The following is a 23,977-nucleotide window of genomic DNA, read 5'->3' on the forward strand; positions in this document are numbered from 1 at the left end:
CTTTCTTTTCCCCCACGTTCCCTCGCCCTTTCTCTTCTGTACATGTGCACTTCCTCTCATGTCACACACACACACACACACACACACACAGACACACACACACACACACACTATTGTCATTGTAAGACACACACATTCTCCTTTTTTTTCCCCACTCTTTCGTTTCCCAAACCCCCCCCTCTCACTCTCTCTTTTGGTCACACAGGCATCTTTTCTGTCATCACATCGCACACACACACACACACACACACAACCACAGAATGAACCCTCTTCCCTCAACCACACACACACACACAATCATTCACTTCAGTCCAGACACACATCCCCCCCCCCCCACCCACCCCACTCCCACCTTCCCTCCCCACACCACCCGATCTTCCGCCGTCCCCCACAACCCTCCCCAACACTCCTACAATCAGTAACATCAAACGATGTTTCCGTTGGAGTACACAGCACCGTAGTCGGAGTTGTTGATGGGGTTGACGAGTGGGGAGACCTCGTCGTCGTCTGGCTCCGGCACGTCCAGGGTCTGCACCTCCTCTTTGCTGTAGCGCTTGATTTGTATGACAATCTGACAGCATGAGTTAAGGGAAGCTGTGCACTATCTAGAACAGTAAGAGGAAAAAGACTAAGAGGACAAAGAGTGTAATGTCACATTCGTGCACAGGCATGCCACAGTAACCCAAACACAAAAACAAGAGACAGTGGAGCTGATGCAGTACTGAAAAAGAGTTTCAGTTTCAGTTTCAGCAGCTCAAGGAGGCGTCACTGCGTTCAGACAAATCCATATACCCTACACCACATCTGCCAAGCAGATGCCTGACCAGCAGCGTAACCACACACACACACACACACACACTGAGAGATTCGGAAGATGAACTCAGCAAGTGATTGTTATAATTCTAATAAACCCCTCTTGGTAAAGTCACTTTAGGAAGTTGTAATATAAACCCCTCTTGGTAAAGTCACTTGAGGTAGTTGTAATATAAACCCCTCTTGGTAAAGTCACTTGAGGTAGATGTAACATAAACCCCTCTTGGTAAAGTCACTTGAGGTAGTTGTAACATAAACCCCTCTTGGTAAAGTCACTTGAGGTAGATGTAACATAAACCCCTCTTGGTAAAGTCACTTGAGGTAGATGTAACATAAACCCCTCTTGGTAAAGTCACTTGAGGTAGCTGTAATATAAACCCCTCTTGGTAAAGTCACTTGAGGTAGTTGTAATATAAACCCCTATTGGTAAAGTCACTTGAGGTAGCTGTAACATAAACCCCTCTTGGTAAAGTCACTTGAGGTAGTTGTAATATGAACCCCCTTTGGTAAAGTCACTTGAGGTAGTTGTAATATGAACCCCTCTAGGTAAAGTCACTTGAGGTAGATGTAATATGAACCCCTCTTGGTAAAGTCACTTGAGGTAGATGTAACATAAACCCCTCTTGGTAAAGTCACTTGAGGTAGTTGTAATATAAACCCCTATTGGTAAAGTCACTTGAGGTAGCTGTAACATAAACCCCTCTTGGTAAAGTCACTTGAGGTAGTTGTAATATGAACCCCTCTTGGTAAAGTCACTTGAGGTAGTTGTAATATAAACCCCTCTTGGTAAAGTCACTTGGGGTCGTTGTAATATAAACCCCTCTTGGTAAAGTCACTTGAGGTAGTTGTAATATGAACCCCTTTTGGTAAAGTCACTTGAGGTAGTTGTAACATAAACCCCTCTTGGTAAAGTCACTTGAGGTAGCTTAACATAAACCCCTCTTGGTAAAGTCACTTGAGGTAGATGTAACATAAACCCCTCTTGGTAAAGTCACTTGAGGTAGTTGTAACATAAACCCCTCTTGGTAAAGTCACTTGAGGTAGTTGTAACATAAACCCCTCTTGGTAAAGTCACTTGAGGTAGTAGTAATATGAACCCCTCTTGGTAAAGTCACTTGAGGTAGTTGTAATATAAACCCCTCTTGGTAAAATCAATTGAGGTAGAGGTAACTATAGTATAAAGCCCTCTTGGTAAAATCACCTGAGGCAGAGGTAACTAGTATAAGATCATCCAGGAAAAGTCACTTGAGGTAGTCGTAATATAAACACACACACACACACACACACAAACACATACACAATTTTGATGTATTCTAATAATTGCTGTTACCAATATTATATTGTTGTAAATTAATACTTGTTGATACGCATACACAATTTTTCCCTCCTATAACACCTCATTCATTACGCACCACCATCCCTTGAAACTTTTTTATTTCCGACAACAGACTTGTTTTTATTTCCTCTGACACATACATCAACACTTTCTTACACTAACACTCACAAGCATTCCCTTTCTTTCAAACACGACTTCTCTTTTTTGACTCACTTGTGTAAACAAAGTGAGTCTATGTTTTAACCTGGTGTTCGGTTGTCTGTGTGTGTGTGTGTGTGCGTGTGTGTGTCTGTGTGTCCGTGGTAAACTTTAACATTGACATTTTCTCTGCAAATACTTTGTCAGCTGACACCAAATTAGGCATAAAAATAGGAAAAATTCAGTTCTTTCCAGTCATCTTGTTTAAAACAATATTGCACCTCTGGGTTGGGCACAAAAAACAAAAAAAAATGAAGCCTAATTATATGCAAACTGCATTTATTGTTATATTTATATTTTTTGTATTCTCTAAACATGGCACTTTGATCTGATATTCTGACCCAACAACAAGAGCAGTCATTAGTATCATTTTTTGTTCAAACAGGAACTTCTTTCGCTAAGCATGGAAGTTTTATTTATTTTGCAAACGTTTTGGTGCTGATAGTAAAAAAGGGAAATTACTCTGTAATTAATGCTAGGGGACTTAATTTGCTAAACTGATCTTTCTCATCTTAAACATTACATTTTGAAATTATACTCAATACATAAAAAGCTTGGATTTTTCTTTTTAAAGTGTATCACAAGTGAGTCTTGAAGGCCTTGCCTCTCTTGTTTTCCGTGTAATAATGCTTCTGGTGAATAGACGTTAAGCGGATGATCTCTCTCTCTCTCTCTCACACACACACACACACAAAGAGGTCATCGACACCAAGGATACAGTGAGGTCCATGAACATGATGCCCCAGGAGCCGACCAGCCAGGGGAGGTGCATGAGGGTGTAGTGTTTCTCCACAGAGTACAGCACGATGGCCAAGCCGTACAGGAGGTTGCCCAGGATGGCCATCACAAAGGTCACCGTGCTCAGGCCTTTCACGTTCCTCTGGGTGTACTGATGGCACAACAATCATCGTCATCGTCATCGTCATCGTCATCATCATCATCATCATCATCATCATCACCACCACCACCACCACCATCATCATCATCACCACCACCACCACTACCACCACCATCATCATCATCATCATCATCATCATCATCACCACCACCACCACCATCACCACCACCACCACCGCCACCATCATCATCATCATCATCATCATCATCATCATCATCATCATCATCATCATCATGTTATACTGACATCACAATCATCGTCATTGTCATCGCCATCGCCATCATCACCATCGCCATCATCGTCATCATCATCATCATGTTATACTGACATCACAATCACAATCACCATCACCATTATGCTATACTGACATCACAACAATCATCATTATCATGACAGTTATCATTATCATCGTCACCATCATTATCATTACAGTGACACATCCGTCACAAAGGTCACCGTGCTGAGGCCCTTCATATTCTTCTGAGTGCACTGACATCATGACAATCATCATCATCGTCATCATCACGACAATAATAATCACACACATCACCACAACAATCATCATCGTCGTCATCACGACAATAATAATCACACACATCGCCACAACAATCATCATCGTTATCATCATGACAATAATAATTGCACACATCGCCACAACAATCATCATCGTCATCATGATGTCAATAATAATCGTACACATCGCCACAACAATCATCATCATCGTCATCATCACGACAATAATAATCACACACATCACCACAACAATCATCATCGTCATCATCACGACAATAATAATTGCACACATTTCCACAACAATCATCACTGTCATCATCACAATAATAATAATCACACACATCGCCACAATCATCATCGTCATCATCACGACAATAATAATCGCACACATCTCCACAACAATCATTATCATCATCATCACGACAATAATAATCACACACATCACCACAACAATCATCACTGTCATCATCACGACAATAATAATCACACACATCACCACAACAATCATCATCGTCATCATTACGACAATAATAATCGCACACATCTCCACAACAATCATCATCGTCATCATTACAATAATAATCGCACACATCTCCACAACAATCATTATCGTCATCATCACGACAATAATAATCGCACACATCGCCACAGCAATCATCACTGTCAAGACAATAATGACAGCAAATATCACACAACAATCATCATTGTCATCATGACAATAATAATCACAAACCACACCACAGCAACTCACGTTTTTGTAGATCTGAAAGCTGCGAGACGTGAAGTAAGCAATGGAAGAGACAATGCCGAGGATGTAGCCCAGAATCTCCGTTGAGTCCTGCAGATCGCAGTATCAACAATGAACTCTACAACCATCACTACACACTGTGAAGTGAACACAATGATAATAACAAAACAGATTTTTAGAACAGCGCACACATTATTTTTCATATATTTCTAAATCAAGTCCTGCCTATAGCTGAGTTTGAAATAGTGTCAACCAAAAATAATGCTAATTATAAAAACAAAATTTCAGAATAACATACACATCATATTTTTAAAAAAAATCAAGTCCTGCCTACGCTGCGTTTTAATCAGTGTCAACTCAAACCAATCTCTCATCTTACTGCTTCATGTTCATCAACAATTCTCTCACTCAGTCACTGAACAACACTGTCAACAATTCTCTCACTCACTCACTGAACAACACTGTCAACAATTCTCTCACTCACTCACTGAACAACACTGTCAACAATTCTCTCACTCAGTCACTGAACAACACTGTCAACAATTCTCTCACTCACTCACTGAACAACACTGTCAACAATTCTCTCACTCACTCACTGAACAACACTGTCAACAATTCTCTCACTCACTCACTGAACAACACTGTCAACAATTCTCTCACTCACTCACTGAACAACACTGTCAACAATTCTCTCACTCAGTCACTGAACAACACTGTCAACAATTCTCTCACTCACTCACTGAACAACACTGTCAACAATTCTCTCACTCAGTCACTGAACAACACTGTCAACAATTCTCTCACTCAGTCACTGAACAACACTGTCAACAATTCTCTCACTCAGTCTCTGAACAACACTGTCAACAATTCTCTCACTCAGTCACTGAACAACACTGTCAACAATTCTCTCACTCAGTCACTGAACAACACTGTCAACAATTCTCTCACTCACTCACTGAACAACACTGTCAACAATTCTCTCACTCAGTCTCTGAACAACACTGTCAACAATTCTCTCACTCAGTCTCTGAACAACACTGTCAACAATTCTCTCACTCAGTCACTGAACAACATTGTCAACAATTCTCTCACTCAGTCTCTGAACAACACTGTCAACAATTCTCTCACTCAGTCTCGGAACAACACTGTCAACAATTCTCTCACTCAGTCACTGAACAACACTGTCAACAATTCTCTCACTCAGTCACTGAATACCATTGTCAACAATTCTCTCACTCACTCACTGAACAACACTGTCAACAATTCTCTCACTCACTCACTGAACACCATTGTCAACAATTCTCTCACTCAGTCTCTGAACAACACTGTCAACAATTCTCTCACTCAGTCACTGAACAACACTGTCAACAATTCTCTCACTCAGTCACTGAATACCATTGTCAACAATTCTCTCACTCAGTCTCTGAACAACATTGTTGAGACTCACTCATTGAACAACATTGTCAACAATTCTCTCACTCAGTCACTGTACAACATTGTCAACAATTCTCTAACTGTCACTGAACACCATTGTCAACAATTCTCTCACTCAGTCACTGAACAACACTGTCAACAATTCTCTCACTCAGTCACTGAATACCATTGTCAACAATTCTCTCACTCAGTCACTGAACAACACTGTCAACAATTCTCTCACTCACTCACTGAACACCATTGTCAACAATTCTCTCACTCAGTCACTGAACAACACTGTCAACAATTCTCTCACTCAGTCACTGAACAACACTGTCAACAATTCTCTCACTCAGTCACTGAATACCATTGTCAACAATTCTCTCACTCAGTCACTGAACAACACTGTCAACAATTCTCTCACTCACTCACTGAACACCATTGTCAACAATTCTCTCACTCAGTCACTGAACAACACTGTCAACAATTATCTCACTCAGTCACTGAACAACACTGTCAACAATTCTCTCACTCAGTCACTGAACACCATTGTCAACAATTCTCTAACGCACACACTGAACACCATTGTCAACAATTCTCTAACGCACTCACTGAACACCATTGTCAACAATTCTCTCACTCAGTCACTGAACACCATTGTCAACAATTCTCTCACTCAGTCACTGAACACCATTGTCAACAATTTTCTCACTCAGTCACTGAACAACACTGTCAACAATTCTCTAACGCACTCACTGAACACCATTGTCAACAATTCTCTCACTCAGTCACTGAACACCATTGTCAACAATTCTCTCACTCAGTCACTGAACACCACTGTCAACAATTCTCTCACTCAGTCACTGAACACCATTGTCAACAATTTTCTCACTCAGTCACTGAACAACACTGTCAACAATTCTCTAACGCACTCACTGAACACCATTGTCAACAATTCTCTCACTCAGTCACTGAACACCATTGTCAACAATTCTCTCACTCAGTCACTGAACAACATTGTCAACAACCATCTTCACCAGTCTCTGAACAACAACAACAACAACAATAATAATAATAATGGTATTTATATCGCGCTGAATCTTGTGCAGAGACAAATCAAAGCGCTTTCGCACCAGTCATTCACACGCATGCATAACTCTAAAACTGTAGAAACTAAAGACAAGGAGGGCAGGCAAGGGAGGCTATTTTGGGAAGAGGTGGGTTTTAAGACCAGACTTGAAAGAGCTGAGTGTGGAGACTTGACGAAGCGAAAGAGGAAGTTCATTCCAATCGCAAGGTCAAGAGACAGAGAAAGAACGGCGGCCAACAACATCAATAATCATTCAATTAATCATTCAGAAAAAGAATGCCTCAAAGACTGAGGCTTTTCATGACAGAATACAGTGAGTGGGTGAGACGGCCAAACCAGCATAGCTTTCTTTTCTTCACTGGTATCAAAACATCGTCGTAACATCCAATGTGCTGCTTGATAGTTTGGTCCACTTGTTCAATGGTGACCAGATCAGCGTATCTCAAGTTCAGCATCAAGCAATAACACCTCATTTCCATGGCTTGAATGCTTCCTTCCAAATCCACCAAGTGGAGTGATGGCCTAGAGGTAACGTGTCCGCCTAGGAAGCGAGAGAATCTGAGTACACTGGTTCGAATCCCAGCACAGTCGCCAGTGTTTTCTTCCCCTCCACTAGACCTTGAGTGGTGGACTGGAGGACAGTCAATTGGATGAGACGATCAACTGTGGTCCCGTGTGCAACATGCACTTAGCACAGGGCTGTCTGTGGCATAATTCTTTGGAAAATCCACATTGATAGAAAAACAAATTAAAAAAAACTGCAGGCAGGAAAACCAACCAAAAAATGGGTGGCGCTCTCAGTGTAGCGACGCGCTCTCCCTGGGGAGAGCAGCCAGAATTTCACACAGAGAAATCTGTGACAAAAAAGAGTACATTAATTCAATAATACAGTATGTCTCGCATGCACACAGGAAGATGGAATGGAGAGGAAGAACAGACCGACAGCATCAGTCTGTTTCAGTATCAGTTTCAGTAGCTCAAGGAGGCGTCACTGCATTCAGACAAATCCATATACACTACACCACATCTGCCAAACAGATGCCTGACCAGCAGCATAGCCCAACACGCTTAGTCAGGTCTTGAGAAAAAAAAAGAAAAAAAAAAGGGTGAATAAATAATAGATAAATACATAAAAAAAGAACTACTACTAATAATAATAATATGTATAAGGCGCAAAAACTTGATGAAGTCAACTATAAGCGTACATAAATAAATAAATAATAATTTTTTTTAAAAGGTAATAATAATAATAATAATAATAAATAAAAAAGACAACAATGATGATAAATAAGCAAATAAATGTAAAACATGCAGACACACATTCACACACATACATGCATAACAGATATGCACCAAACATGCAGTTTCACAGATATGAAAGCACAGTCAAATACATATAAACGTACATGAGCTCCAACACACACACACACACACACATTACCCTGCACCTCCTCTACCCCCCTCCTCCACACACTCCTCAGTCAGCTCACCTTGAAGAAAGGCTGGCTTTCCAAGGCTTCCTCTGGGTCAATGGACAGCAGCTGACGTCCCACAGGTGCCCTGGGGCCTCGCTCCAATCCAGCAGGGCTCTGGATTCCGGAGAACGCCGCTGACATGCACATCATCCCCATCAGGCACAGGACCAGACGCTTCGTCTCATCGCCCAGGTTCGCTTCTGTGAACGCAACAATCGGTAAATGATGGCCTGTCTGTATGTTGAGTGGTGTTAGTATGATATGGTGTGGTGTGGTGTTGTGTGGTGTTGTGTGGTGTTGTGTGGTGTTGTGTGGTGTTGTGTGGTGTGGTGTTGTGTGATGTGGTGTTGTGTGGTGTTGTGTGGTGTGGTGTGGTGTGGTGTGGTGTGGTGTTGTGTGGTGTTGTGTGGTGTGGTGTGGTGTGGTGTGGTGTTGTGTGGTGTTGTGTGGTGTGGTGTTGTGTGGTGTGGTGTGGTGTGGTGTTGTGTTGTCTGGTGTGGTGTTGTGTGGTGTGGTGTGGTGTTGTGTGGTGTGGTGTGGTGTGGTGTTGTGTGGTGTGGTGTTGTGTGGTGTGGTGTTGTGTGGTGTTGTGTGGTGTTGTGTTGTGTTGTGTGGTGTGGTGTTGTGTGGTGTGGTGTGGTGTTGTGTGGTGTGGTGTTGTGTGGTGTGGTGTGGTGTTGTGTTGTGTGGTGTGGTGTTGTGTGGTGTGGTGTGGTGTTGTGTGGTGTTGTGTTGTGTGGTGTTGTGTGGTGTGGTGTTGTGTTGTGTGGTGTGGTGTTGTGTGGTGTGGTGTGGTGTGGTGTTGTGTTGTGTGGTGTGGTGTTGTGTGGTGTGGTGTTGTGTGGTGTGGTGTTGTGTGGTGTGGTGTGGTGTGGTGTGGTGTTGTGTTGTGTGGTGTGGTGTTGTGTGGTGTGGTGTGGTGTGGTGTGGTGTGGTGTGGTGTGGTGTGGTGTGGTGTGGTGTTGTGTGGTGTGGTGTTGTGTGGTGTTGTGTGGTGTGGTGTTGTGTGGTGTTGTGTGATGTGGTGTTGTGTTGTGAGGTGTGGTGTTGTGTGGTGTGGTGTGATGTGGTGTTGTGTGGTGTGGTGTTGTGTGGTGTGGAATAGTGTGGTGTGGTGTTGTGTTGTGTGGTGTTGTGTTGTGTTGTGTGGTGTGGTGTGGTGTGGTGTTGTGTGGTGTGGTGTTGTGTGGTGTGGTGTGGTGTTGTGTGGTGTTGTGTGGTGTGGTGTGGTGTGGTGTTGTGTGGTGTGGTGTGGTGTTGTGTGGTGTGGTGTTGTGTGGTGTGGTGTGGTGTGGTGTTGTGTGGTGTGGAATAGTGTGGTGTGGTGTGGAATAGTGTGGTGTGGTGTTGTGTTGTGTGGTGATGTGGTGTGGAATAGTGTGGTGTGGTGTGGTGTGGTGTTGTGTTGTGTTGTGTGGTGATGTGGTGTGGAATAGTGTGGTGTTGTGTTGTGTGGTGTTGTGTTGTGTTGTGTTGTGTGGTGTGATGTGGTGTGGTGTGGTGTTGTGAGGTGTGGTGTGGTGTTGTGAGGTGTGGTGTGGTGTTGTGAGGTGTTGTGAGGTGTGATGTGGTGTTGTGTGGTGTTGTGAGGTGTGGTGTTGTGTTGTGTGGTGTTGTGTTGTGTGGTGTTGTGAGGTGTGGTGTTGTGTTGTGTGGTGTGATGTGGTGTGGAATAGTGTGGTGTGGTGTGGTGTGGTGTGGTGTGGTGTTGTGTGGTATTGAATCGTGTGGTGTGGTGTGGTGTGGTGTGCTGTGGCATGGCGTGGTGCGGACTGAACTGAACTGTCCCAGAATGGGTAGGTATGTGTGCAACTGCACCATGCCGGAAAAAAAAGACACTGAACAAGAAAGAAGACAGAAAAGGAGCAAAGAAAGGGAATGTTGCTGTTCTTTTTCCACACAGTGACACTGACCTCTGTGTCGACGTTTGAACACACAGTGGTAGTAGAAGAGCTGGCCCATCAGGAGCAGGTCTGTCAGCACAAACCACACGCCAAGCAGCACCTGTCGTAACACAGCATAACGCCCGTGTTTCAATGCACTGTTACGTCCACATTTCACCCTCTTGTAACACAGCGTAACGCTCATGTTTCAATGCACTGTTACGCCCACATTTCACTCTCTTGTAACACAGCGTCACGCCCATGTTTCAATGCACTGTTACGCCCACATTTCACTCTCTTGTAACACAACGTAAAGCCCATGTTTCAATGCAGTCATGCCCACATTTCACTCTCTCGTAACACAGCGTAACGCCCATGTTTCAATGCACTGTCATGCCCACATTTCACTCTCTTGTAACACAGCGTAACGCCCGTGTTTCACTGCACTGTTATGCCCACATTACACTATCTTGTAACACAGCGTAACGCCCCTGTTTCAATGCACTGTTACGCCCACATTTCACTCTCTTGTAACACAGCACAACGCCCATGTTTCACTGCACTCTAACACCCACATTTCGCTGTATTGTAACAAACACATTTTGCTGTAATGAGACACCCACATTTCATTCTAACACCCACATTTCACAGTACTGTAACACCAACACACATTTCACTGTATTCTGTAATACCCACACTTTGCTGCATTTTGTAACACCCACACATTTCACTGCATTGTAACACCCACATTTCACTGCATTGTAACACCCACATTTCACTGCACTGTAACACCCCCATTTCACGTACTGTAACAGCCACATTTCACTGTAACACCCACATTTCACGTACTATAACACCCACATTTCAATGATTTGTAACACCCACATTTCACTGTATTGTAACACCCACATTTCACTGCACTGTAACACCCACATTTCACGTACTATAACACCCACATTTCACTGCATTGTAACACCCACATTTCACTGCACTGTAACACCCCCATTTCACGTACTGTAACAGCCACATTTCACTGTAACACCCACATTTCACGTACTATAACACCCACATTTCAATGATTTGTAACACCCACATTTCACTGTATTGTAACACCCACATTTCATTGCATTGTAACACCCATATTTCACTGCACTGTAACACCCACATTTCACGTACTGTAACACCCACATTTCACTGCATTGTAACACCCACATTTCACTGCATTGTAACACCCACATTTCATTGCATTGTAACACCCACATTTCACTGCATTGTAACACCCACATTTCATTGCATTGTAACACCCACATTTCACTGCATTGTAACACCCACATTTCATTGCATTGTAACACCCACATTTCACTGCATTGTAACACCCACATTTCATTGCATTGTAACACCCACATTTCACTGCATTGTAATACCCACATTTCACGTACTATCACACCCACATTACACTGTATTGTAACACCCACATTTCACTGCATTGTAACACCCACATTTCACTGCACTGTAACACCCACATTTCACGTACTGTAACACCCACATTTCACTGTATTGTAACACCCATATTTCACGTACTGTAACACCCACATTTCACTGTATTGTAACACCCACATTTCACGTACTGTAACACCCACATTTCACTGTATTGTAACACCCACATTTCACTGTACTGTAACACCCACATTTCACGTACTGTAACACCCACATTTCACGTACTGTAACACCCACATTTCACTGTATTGTAACACCCACATTTCACTGTATTGTAACACCCACATTTCACGTACTGTAACACCCACATTTCACTGTATTGTAACACCCACATTTCACTGTATTGTAACACCCACATTTCACGTACTGTAACACCCACATTTCACTGTATTGTAACACCCACATTTCACTGTATTGTAACACCCACATTTCACTGTATTGTAACACCCACATTGCACGTACTGTAACACCCACATTTCACTGTATTGTAACACCCACATTTCACGTACTGTAACACCCACATTTCACTGTATTGTAAAACCCACATTTCACTGTAACACCCACATTTCACATACTATAACACCCATATTTCACTGCATTCTAACACCCACATTTCACTGTATTGTAAAACCTACATTTCACTGTAACACCCACATTTCACATACTATAACACCCATATTTCACTGCATTCTAACACCCACAATTCACTGTATTGTAACACCCACGTTTCACGGTATTGTAACACCCACATTTTACATACTAGAACACCCACATTTCACTGCATTGTAACACCCACATTTCACTGTACACCCACATTTCACTGCATTGTAAGTAACACCCACATTTCATTCTATTGTAACACCCATATTTCATTCTATTGTAACACCCACATTTCACTGTAAAGTAACACACATATTTCACTGCACTGTAACACCCATATTTCATTCTATTGTAACACCCACATTTCACTGTAAAGTAACACCCACATTTCACTGCACTGTAACACCCACATTTCATTCTATGGTAACACCCACATTTGACTGAATTGTACTTGGCATAAGTGGCACAGGGTGGCATAAGTGCCACTGACATAAAACAGGAAGGTGAGGCAGCCAAAAGAGAGAAAGGAAAAAACTTGAAGACTTTTTCTTTGAAAAAAGATCAAATGACAACAGATAAAAAGAAAGAAGAAGGAAAGAAAAAAAAAAAAAAAAAAAAAAAAACAAAAAAAAACATGCACAAAACAAACAAACAAAAATAAAAACAGCTGCCCCTAACTGTGCAGCAGAGAACGAAGTGTATGTGACCCAGGAAGTGTTGAGTCAAGGCAGTTCTCTTAAATCAATATCAGGTGACCACTGAAATTAAACAGCTGCACACGACACATCCTAATTGACCCAGGAAAAAAACACAAACAAACAAGTATGCCTCAGGTGTCTGTTCATTTGTGAAACAAAGAGGTGTGTGTGGGTGGGTGGTGGGGAAAAGTGGAAGGGGGAGGGGGGAGGGGCCTTTTTAATGCAGAGTGGTTTATGGTGGCGGTGTCAAAACAGAGGAGATTATCTGATCAGCCAGAAAAGTTTTTAAAAGCATACGGCGATAACAAGGTATATTTGCATTTTAGTACGTTAACATTTCCCCCAGGGAGAAAATAAAACAGCGCTCTTTTCTGGATCTAAGGTCGTTTTCACAAAATAAGATTCTAACATTCGCCGGGGAAACGAACAACAATCTTCTTTGCCAGCCATAAATGAAAGTTTTTACACAGTCAAGTGGAGCCCATCTTCTTTATATCACTGGTTTAACTGAAAGACTTTTAGGAGCTACCAAAAGCATGTTTTTTTTATGTTGAAAAAAAGAAATATGAATCAATGGTGACGGGCGCAATAGCCGACTGGTTAAAGCGTTGGACTTTCAATCTGAGGGTCCCGGGTTCGAATCACGGTGACGGCGCCTGGTGGGTAAAGGGTGGAGATTTTTCTGATCTCCCGGGTCAACATATGCGCAGACCTGCTAGTGCCTGAACCCCCTTCGTGTGTATATGCAAGCAGAAGATCAAATACGCACGTTAAAGCTCCTGTAATCCATGTCAGTGTTCGGTGGGTTATGGAAACAAGAACATACCCAGCATGCACACTCCCGAAAACGGAGTATGGTTGCCTACATGGCAGAGTAAAAACGGTCATACACGTAAAAGCCCACTCGTGTGCATACGAGTGAACGTGGGAGTTGCAGCCCACGAACGAGGAAGAAGAAGAAGAGAAGAATCAATGGTGTTCTCAATGAAATCACCGAACAACAGCAGCTCTTCATTACAGCTGTTTCTGTCACTTCCCAAAACACTTCATCCACAATCAGTAAACAACAATAACTGTCCAGTTAGCCACATACTGTCCGAGAGCCCTTACGCTTTCACAGTGATGGCTGCATCCACAATCAACAATGAAAAATATATCAAACGATTTTGCTGACATTGATTAAACACAGACACACACACACACCCACACACATCCACAGAGACAATCAACTATGAAAAATATATCAAACGATTTTGCTGACATTGATAAAACACACACACACACACACACACACACGCGCGCGCGCGCACACACACACACACACACACAAAACACACACACTCACACACACACATGCATGCGCATGCACGCGCGCACACACACACACACACACACACAACACACACACACTGTGGTCACTGAATTTACTGTGATGGGGATTGTGCGTCACCCTCCCTTCCTTCCCGCACCGTCCTCCCTAAGCCCCACACCCCCACCCATCCCCAATCATGTCAGTGATTCTTCACACTGGCTCAAATGCAGTTTACTTTTATGACTGAATAACTTGTAATTTCTTTTTTTTTCCTTTTTAATAATCGTTTCTCAAAATAGTTTTTGACGACTAGATACCTCTCTCATGACAAGCCAGGAGGTGAATTTCTATACAAGGCCTGTTTCAGCCATTTGATCGAGTGTGAGATGGAGTGACTGATTATATCAATGCTGGAAAAAAAATTACATCCAAATCCCAGCCACTGCTTAACCAAAAGGATGTGTCTTAATACTGAAACAAAGTAAAATAAAGAGGACTTTGTTAAATCCCCAAAATGCCAATACCAAAATCCTTTTTACATGCAAATAGTTCCCCCACCCCAGTGCAATGGACTGACTGTGACAGAGAAAGAGACAGGTGATGTGAGTGTGGAGTGAGGCAGTTCCTGCATCACCTGTTCAGTCAGAGAGGTGAAAGAAAAAAGACGCAGGTGGAAAGACAGGTAAAAAGACGGTGTACCTGGATCACCCCCTGTTTGGTCAGGAGGGTGATGGAGAACACTGAACAGATATTTGTATTTGTATTTCTTTTTATTACAACAGATTTCTCTGTGTGAAATTCCGGCTGCTCTCCCCAGGGAGAGCGTGTCGCTACACTACAGCGCCACCCTTTTTTTTTTTTTTTGTACTTTTTCCTGCATGCAGTTTTATTTGTTTTTCCTATCAAAGTGTATTTTTCTTCAGAATTTTGCCAGGAACAACTCTTTTATTGCCGTGGGTTCTTTTATGTGCGCTAAGTGCATGCTAGCACACGGGACCTCGGTTTATCGTCTCATCCGAATGACTAGCGTCCAGACCACCACTCGAGGTCTAGTGGAGGGGGAGAAAATATCGGCGGCTGAGCCGTGATTCGAACCAGCGCCCTCAGATTCTCTCGCGTCCTAGGCCGGACGTGTTACCTCTAGGCCATCACTCCACATAGGGTGAAAATAAAGGTAAAAAGATAGGTGAAAATACCGGTGAGCAGACAGGTGAGAACAGACCGTACCTGGATCAGTCCCTGTTTGGTGAGGAAGGCGACAAGAGAACGGACAGGCAAAGACACAGGTAAAAACGCAGGTGACAATACAGGTAAACAGACAGGTAAACAGACAGGTGAGCAGACAGGTGAGAACAGACCGTACCTGGATCAGCCCCTGTTTGGTGAGGAAGGCCCCCACAAGGTTGGTGGTGTCCCCAAAGATCCAGCTCAGCAGGAGACCAGCAGAAATGGAGGCCACACAGTTCATGTTCTTGCAGTTCTCTACAATTTGTCTGCAACACAAAGAGCACGCCACCTTCACAGAGCGAAAGGCACACAATGGAAGCCACACACACAGTTCATGTTCTTACAGTTCTCCATTTTTTGTCGGCAACACAAAGAGCATGTCACCCTCACATACAGAAAGGAACATAATGGACGCCATGCAGTTCATGTTCTTGCAGTTCTCCACAATTTGTGTGCAACACAAAGAGCACATCACCCTCACATACAGAAAGGAACATAATGGATGCCACGCAGTTCATGTTCTTGCAGTTCTCCACAATTTGTCGGCAACACAAAGAGCACATCACCCTCACATACAGAAAGGAACATAATGGATGCCACGCAGTTCATGTTCTTGCAGTTCTCCACAATTTGTGTGCGACACAGTAGCCGAGTGGTTAAAACATTGGCTTTTCAATCTGAGTGTCCCAGGCTCGAATCTCAGGAACAGCGCCTGGTGGGTAAAGGGTGGAGATTTCTCCAATCTCCCAGGTCAACATATGTGCAGACCTGCTTGTGCCTGAACCTCCTTCATGTATATACGCAAGCAGAAGCTCAAATATGCTCGTTAAAGATCCTGTAATCCATGTCAGCGTTCAATGGTTTATGGAAACAAGAAAATACACAGCATGCACACCCCTGAAAACAGAGTATGGCTGCCTACATGGCAGGGAAAAATGGTCATACACATAAAAGCCCACTCATGTACATACGAGTGAACATGGCAGTTGCAGCCCACGAACGAAGAAGTCTATAACACAAATGGCATGTCACCCTCACATACAGAAGGGCACATACACACAAGGGAGGGAGGGTGTGATTTTTGTGACACTAAACAGTGTGTGGCTGGGGCCTACACGTTGCTGACTGATGTTTGTGACATTGAACAGTTTGTGGTTGGGGCCTACACGTTGCTGACTGATTTTTGTGACACTAAACAGTGTGTGGCTGGGCCCTACACGTTGCTGACTGATTTTTGTGACATTGAACAGTTTGTGGCTGGGGCCTACATGTTGCTGACTGATGTTTGTGACACTGAACAGTTTGTGGCTGGGGCCTACATGTTGCTGACTGATGTTTGTGACACTGAACAGTTTGTGGCTGGGGCCTACATGTTGCTGACTGATGTTTGTGACACTGAACAGTCTGTATTTATATATATATATATATATATATATATATATATATATATATATATATATATATATATATATATATATATATATATATGTAATGTCGCAGTAGTTTGCATTATTCGATTGTTGATCTGTGTTCGTGTGTGTATTGTGCCTGTAGGTGCGTGTATGTGTGTGTGTCACTGGGTGAGTGCGTGAGTAATGTGTTTGGGTATGCGGCTTGTGTTCGTTGGTGCATGTGTGAGTGCGTGCGCGCGCGCATGTGTGTGCGTGCATGTGTGTGCGTGTGTGTGTGTGCACGCTGTGTGTTTTGTGTGTTTGTATGTAGGTATGTATGTATGTATGTGCCTACGTATATATGCATGCGTATACGTGCTTGTGTTCTTTCAATTTCAATTGCCTTTTTTTTTTTGTGTTGCATTTCTTGATTTAATCAACTGACATGACCTATTTTAATTTTTCTCTCTCGCCTATATTTCAAATTATAGGCATATGTTTGTGTGGGGATGTTTGAGTGAATGTTTTTAGTGCTATTGTAAAGCGCATAGAGCTTCAAGAATATGCGCTATAGCAAGAAGTCTTAATAAATAAATAAATAAATAAACAGTTTGTGGCTGGGGCCTACATGTTGCTGACTGATGTTTGTGACACTGAACAGTTTGTGGCTGGGGCCTACATGTTGCTGACTGATGTTTGTGACACTGAACAGTTTGTGGCTGGGGCCTACATGTTGCTGACTGATGTTTGTGACACTGAACAGTTTGTGACCTACATGTTGCTGACTGATGTTTGTGACACTGAACAGTTTGTGACCTACATGTTGCTGACTGATGTTTGTGACACTGAACAGTTTGTGACCTACATGTTGCTGACTGATGTTTGTGATACTGAACAGTTTGTGGCTGGGGCCTACATGTTGCTGACTGATGTTTGTGACACTGAACAGTCTGTGGCTGGGGCCTACAAGTCGCTTACCCGCTCCCACACTCCCTGAAGTGTGTGGCTTAATACCAAAACAGAGTAAAAGAAAGGGAAAAATCATCAAAATGCTAATATGGAAATCCATACAATAGGTACATACTCTCATCTGTAAAGATACGTATGATGGATGGTCATTCTTGGTATGGGCTAGTGCTGTTCTGTGAAAGCTTTTTATTTTCATTTTCTAAACCTGATGTTAAAATATGAGGTATGACTGTTTCACAGTTTTGAAGTATTTCACAGGGGCATTGGAGTAAAGGTTAACACGAACAATATTTCTTCTGTGTCAACGCCTGTTTGCCTGACAATGCTTGAGTTTTAACAGCTGAGCTGAGTTGAGCACTCATGCTGAACACACACTTGAGCTCTCCCTTGCATCCTTTTCTGGATCCCAAAGCATAAGGCGCAGAGATGAATTACCCACAGGATATTCCGTAAGTTACAATGATTTATTTTTTTCAAAATGTATTGTGCAGTTCTGTTTTCTTGCTGTTCTTTACTTCACCCTCAGTTGGAAGCTTTGGGAAGTCATCCAATTTTGACTTCCACCCCTGCTAAGGTAGAGAACGCCACTAAACTATCTCAGAGTGTCTCTGAGTCACTGGCCATTGAGGACAACTAGTTCACTGCCAGTGGCTGAGATAATTATCCAACTAAAGCATCTGCAGGGGGTGAAACTGCAGTCATGCATAGGTTACCTGCAATCAACCTTTAGTGGATGTCAACACTGGTTAAATCATTGTTGCTACTGTTTAAAATTAAATAAGCATTGTAAGTTATCTCCCATTACATTTGGCAAACAAAGAAGTGACCATCGCTTTTTTAAAAGGGACTTTTTGTGGTGGGTGGAGGAAGAGGGTGTTTCAGAATAAAATTAAATTTGAGACAACAATCACCATCAACAAATACAGCCTACTCTAATCAGCATTTGTGTTTTTCTAATCTGTGTGCATTAATCTATTCCCAACTGCAGTAAATATTTCAATGAAAGCTTTTTCATACTTCGATTTTATACACTAGTGAGAATACACACAAAATAAATGGAATACTATTTTTTGCTTTGAACAAATGAATTCTGATCAACCTACACATATAATCTACAAGTATACCAAGCAAATGAAAGTCCACAAAACCATATGCAGTACATTAACAGCTTGGTTTTCAAAGCTACTCAATTCTGATGAATCTACACACATGTGCTATGCTCCTAGTCATACTGGAAAGAATATACTAACCAGAAATATGATATATTTTCTTTTCTTCATATGAATGGTTTCTGATCAATATAAATATGGAGCACACACATACTCATGGCAAAAGCATACACCCCACCCACCCTGCTTCACCAGCTAAAATGTGATGGAGCCTTTTTAAAAAAAAAATCTAATAGACCTATGTATACACACAACTACTCATGGCAACAGTGCCCCTGGCCAAAACATAAGGAAGGCTATTTTTCATTCAAACTAACAGATTTTTATTAATACACACATCTCTCTCTTTCTGATGACCACTCATAACAAAAGCACCCCCCCCCCTTTTTTTTTTTTTTTTTTAACTGCGCACACTGACACATACTCATGGCAAAAGCACCCCCCACCAAAAAACACAATGGTGGCTTTTCTTTTTTTTTTTTTAAACTGATGGGTTCCACTGATACACACACACACACACGGAGAGCTACTCACGGTAAAAGCACCCCCAGCCAGAAGGCGATGGAGGCCAGGCCGATGGCAAAGGACACCCACTGCAGCGGAGTGTGGATGCACTGCTCGAAGGTGTTCCAGATAAACTGGTTTCCTTCAGGGCAGTCCGAGGTGGTGTTGCTGCTGCCATTGCCCAGCAGCAGGATGGATGTCAGGTCCACAGTGTAGAAAGGACCCATTTTTTCTGGTCCTTAGGTCTGAAACATATTGTGTAAAAAGGATCATCTTTAGGTCTGAAACACATCATGTGTTAAAAAAAAAAACACCTTATTTTTCTGGTCCTAGGTCTGAAACTAAAAAGGACCATTTTTACACATGGTGTATAAACAATGTAAAAAGGGACCCTTTTTTCTGGTCCTTAGGTCTGAAACATATGGTGTAAAAGGACCCATTTTTTCTTGTCCTTAGGTCTGAAACACATGGTGTAAAACAATGTAAAAAGGACCCATTTTTTCTGGTCCTAAGGTCTGAAACATATTGTGTAAAAAGGACCATCTTCTGGTCCTTAGGTCTGAAACATATGGTGTAAAAAGGACAATCTTTATGTCTGATACACTGTAAAACAGTGTAAAAAGGACCCATCTTTTTGTTCTTAGATCTGAAACATATGATGAAAAACAATGTAAAAAGGACCCATGGTCCTTAGGTCTGATACACATGAACAATCAGTGAGAGTACCAATCCACAGTGTAAAAAGGTCCCATCTCTGGTCCTGTCTGACACACAACTATCATCGCCTATCCTCAAGTCCTGAGGGCTGACTTCGGCCTACAACACATACACACACACACACAAATATATATATATATATATATATTTTTTTTTTTAATCAATTTGGTCAAGGTGGACACATTTTCATCATGTGTAACAGTGCAGTTTTATAACATATAACAGACATTTACCTAGCATCAGCACAGAGTTATGGACACTTTGTTTAGCTAACGTAATATGAAAAGAACACACCCCACATTTTTTTTTTCAGAAATATATATCTATTTTTTCCCCTTTTTTCTGAAAAAAACATAATTGTGAATTCACACCAGCAATATAATAAGAACCTATAATCTGGCACACATCAAGACTGGTTTGTGACAATGAACAAACAGTTATTGTGTGGCCCTTGTGTGGTCCAAATTTCTGAAGCACATTGCAATGACTAGGGTGACAACCACGAGAACACGACAATGGCTTGCCCTCCAGTGCTCAGTTTCATTTTCACTTTTCTGAAGAGTCACTGCGCTCAGAAAACCAAACCATATATGCTACGCCACATCTGACCAGGATAAGGGTGTGTATATATGTATCTTTGTATATATGTGTGTGGGGTTGGGGGTGGGGGATATGGGCGTATGTGTGTGTGCTTGTACAAGTAAGTGTTCATCTGTGTGTGTGTGTGTGTGTGTGTGTGTGTGTGTATGTGCCGTGGAAGCTGTGATACGTAGCCTAGAAATGAGTGTGTGGGGAGGGGGGTAGAGGAGGTGCAGGGTAATGTGTGTGTGTGTGTGTGTGTGTGTGTGTTGGGGCTCATGTACGTTTATGTGTATTTGACTGTGCTTTCATATCTGTGAAACTGCATGTTTGGTGCATATCTGTTATGCATATGTGGGTGTATGTGTGAATGTGTGTCTCCATGTTTTACATTTATTTGCTTATTTATCATCATTGTTGTCTTATTTATTTATTTATTTATTATTATTATTACTACCTTTTTATATTATAAATATTATTTATTTATTTACTTATTCATGTACGGTTATAGTTGACTTCATCAAGTTTTGGCGCCTTATACATATTATTAGTAGTGGTAGTAGGTTTTTGGGTTGTTTTTTTCTCAAGGCCTGACTAAGCGCGTTGGGTTACGCTGCAGATGTGGTGTAGCGTATATGGATTTGTCCGAACGCAGTGACGCCTCCTTGAGCTACTGAAACTGAAGCTGACCAGCAAAATGACCCAACGCTCTAGTAAGGCCTTGACTGCATACACATACATTCGTGTACCTATCAGAGTGGATTTCTTACACACAATTTTCCCAGAGGACAACACCCTTGTCGTCATGGGTTCTTTTTCAGTGTGCCAAGTCCGTGCTGCACAAAGGACCTTGACGTATGATTTTCCAGTCAAACTTGGGAAGGAGAAAGGGCCAGACACGGATTCGAACCCCGACCTTTATGGACACTGTACTGTCAGATAAGTGTCTTTACCACGCTGCCACATTTCCCCTTTAAAAATGGACTGCCAACAGCACCTGGTGTTCGCACCCATCCAAACACCAACCGGGCCTGATGTTGCTTCACTTCGGTGATTGGACTTCTTCTTCTTCTGCGTTTGTGGGCTTCAACTCCCACGTTCACTTGTATATACGCAAATGGGCTTTTTACGTGTATGACCGTTTTTACCCCGCCATGTAGGCAGCCATACTCTGCTTTCGGAGGTGTGCATGCTGGGTATGTTCTTGTTTCCATAACCCACCAAACGCTAACATGGATTACAGGATCTTTAACGTGCGTATCTGATCTTATGCTTGCGTATACACACGAAGGGGGTTCAGGCACTGGCAGGTCTGCACATATGTTGACCTGGGAGATCGTAAAAATCTCCACCCTTTACCCACCAGGCGCTGTCACCGTGATTCAAACCCGGGACCCTCAGATCAAAAGTCCAACGCTTTAACCATTCGGCTAGGGCGCCCGTCAGGTGATTGGACATGAACCAGAGTTTTCAACATGTTATGACCACTGGCATCTGGTTCACACTAGGACTGAGTTCTGTCCATGTAGAGAACTCATCTTCTGGTCTTCATTCCCAACACATGTGACACAGGAGGCTTTGGGGGAGATCCACAATGTCAGATTATATGACTTCTTTGTCGTTTGCTGTTGAACTATATGGGTATTCCAGTCTAGATCTATCAAACACACAGTGCTGTGCAGACTTTGCACACTATGGAAATATCCTTTAATAATAATAATAATGGTAATAATTAATAAGAATGATAATAACAATGATGATGATGATGACAATAATAATATCATTATTATCAATATTAATATCAACAACAACAATGATAATAGCAACAATAATTCTAACAATAAAAATGATGACGTTATATGTTTCAACAACTGATCACTGGACTCTGAAAGGTTCTGTAACACTTTCTGTCTGTAACCATAACAATGCTGACTCGACAGATATATATATTCCTTTGCAGTGATGCTTTTTTTTCTCTCTCTTTTTCTCAATACACGACAATCCTTCTCAATGCCTTTCCAGCTATAACACATATCAAGGGGTAGAGGAAAAGAAATGAAAATCACAATTTCCCCCTCTGCCTGTACTGACTGAAACGACTATGATGTGACTGCTCGCAAAAGCATATAGTTATAATGATAAATGGAACTCTAAGAAAATAACTATAATTAAATAAAATAATTAATTATAAAGGGAGAAAATACTTATATCCCTACATAGATTTTTAATAAACAATCCTTATGTGTGGAATACATTTATTTACATGTTTGCTTCTCCACCTCTCTCCCACTCTAACAGAAGACCACTGAAAAGCTCTTAAGTGTCACAGAAAATGCATTACTCAGTGGAGTGATGGCCTAGAGGTAACGCTTTTGCCTAGGAAGCGAGAGAATCTGAGCATGCTGGTTCAAATCATGGCTCAACCGCGAATATTTTCTCCCCCTCCACTAGACCTTGAGTGGCGGTCTGAACGCTAGTCATTCGGATGAGACGATAAACCGAGGTCCCGTGTGCAGCATGCAATTAGCGCACGTAAAAGAACCCACAGCAACAAAAGGGTTGTTCCTGGCAAAATTCTGTAGAAAAAAAATCCACTTTGACAGGAAAAACAAATAAAACTGCAAGCAGGAAAAAAATACACACAAAAAAAGGGTGGCACTGTAGTGTAGCGACGCACTCTCCCTGGGGAGAGCAGCCCGAATTTCACACAGAGAAATCTGATGTGATAAAAAGAAATACAAATACAAATACAAATGCTACTGCTATGTGTGTTACATAATGATAATAATAATGACAATAATAATAACAATAACAACAATAATGGACATTTACATAGCGCATTTTTCCTCAGACACTGCTCAAAGCACTTTACATGATATGCAGCAGAATCCAGGTTGAATGACCTGTTGATGTGTTTTTTTGACGGGCACAATAGCCAAGTGGTTAA

The 23,977-nt window shown here is 42.1% G+C and overlaps 1 protein-coding gene across 2 annotated transcripts in view; it reads right to left on the bottom strand.

Moving 5' to 3' along the window:
• Positions 1 to 372: 372 nt before the first annotated feature.
• Positions 373 to 23,977, bottom strand: part of LOC143301866 (lysosomal amino acid transporter 1 homolog) — a 28,950-nt gene continuing 5,345 nt past the window's right edge. For both annotated transcript variants that reach the window (XM_076616283.1, XM_076616284.1), the window contains exons 2-8: positions 19,765 to 19,979; positions 15,838 to 15,967; positions 10,398 to 10,488; positions 8,500 to 8,684; positions 4,510 to 4,596; positions 3,066 to 3,236; positions 373 to 571 (exon numbers count right to left, since the gene is read on the bottom strand). In XM_076616283.1, coding sequence (XP_076472398.1) covers positions 425 to 571; positions 3,066 to 3,236; positions 4,510 to 4,596; positions 8,500 to 8,684; positions 10,398 to 10,488; positions 15,838 to 15,967; positions 19,765 to 19,961 — 1,008 coding nt within the window. In that variant the 5' untranslated portion in view covers positions 19,962 to 19,979 and the 3' untranslated portion in view covers positions 373 to 424. The remainder of the gene's footprint in view (positions 572 to 3,065; positions 3,237 to 4,509; positions 4,597 to 8,499; positions 8,685 to 10,397; positions 10,489 to 15,837; positions 15,968 to 19,764; positions 19,980 to 23,977) is intronic.

This window comes from Babylonia areolata, chromosome 28 (assembly GCF_041734735.1).
Source record: "Babylonia areolata isolate BAREFJ2019XMU chromosome 28, ASM4173473v1, whole genome shotgun sequence".
NCBI classification, from domain to species: domain Eukaryota; kingdom Metazoa; phylum Mollusca; class Gastropoda; order Neogastropoda; family Buccinidae; genus Babylonia; species Babylonia areolata.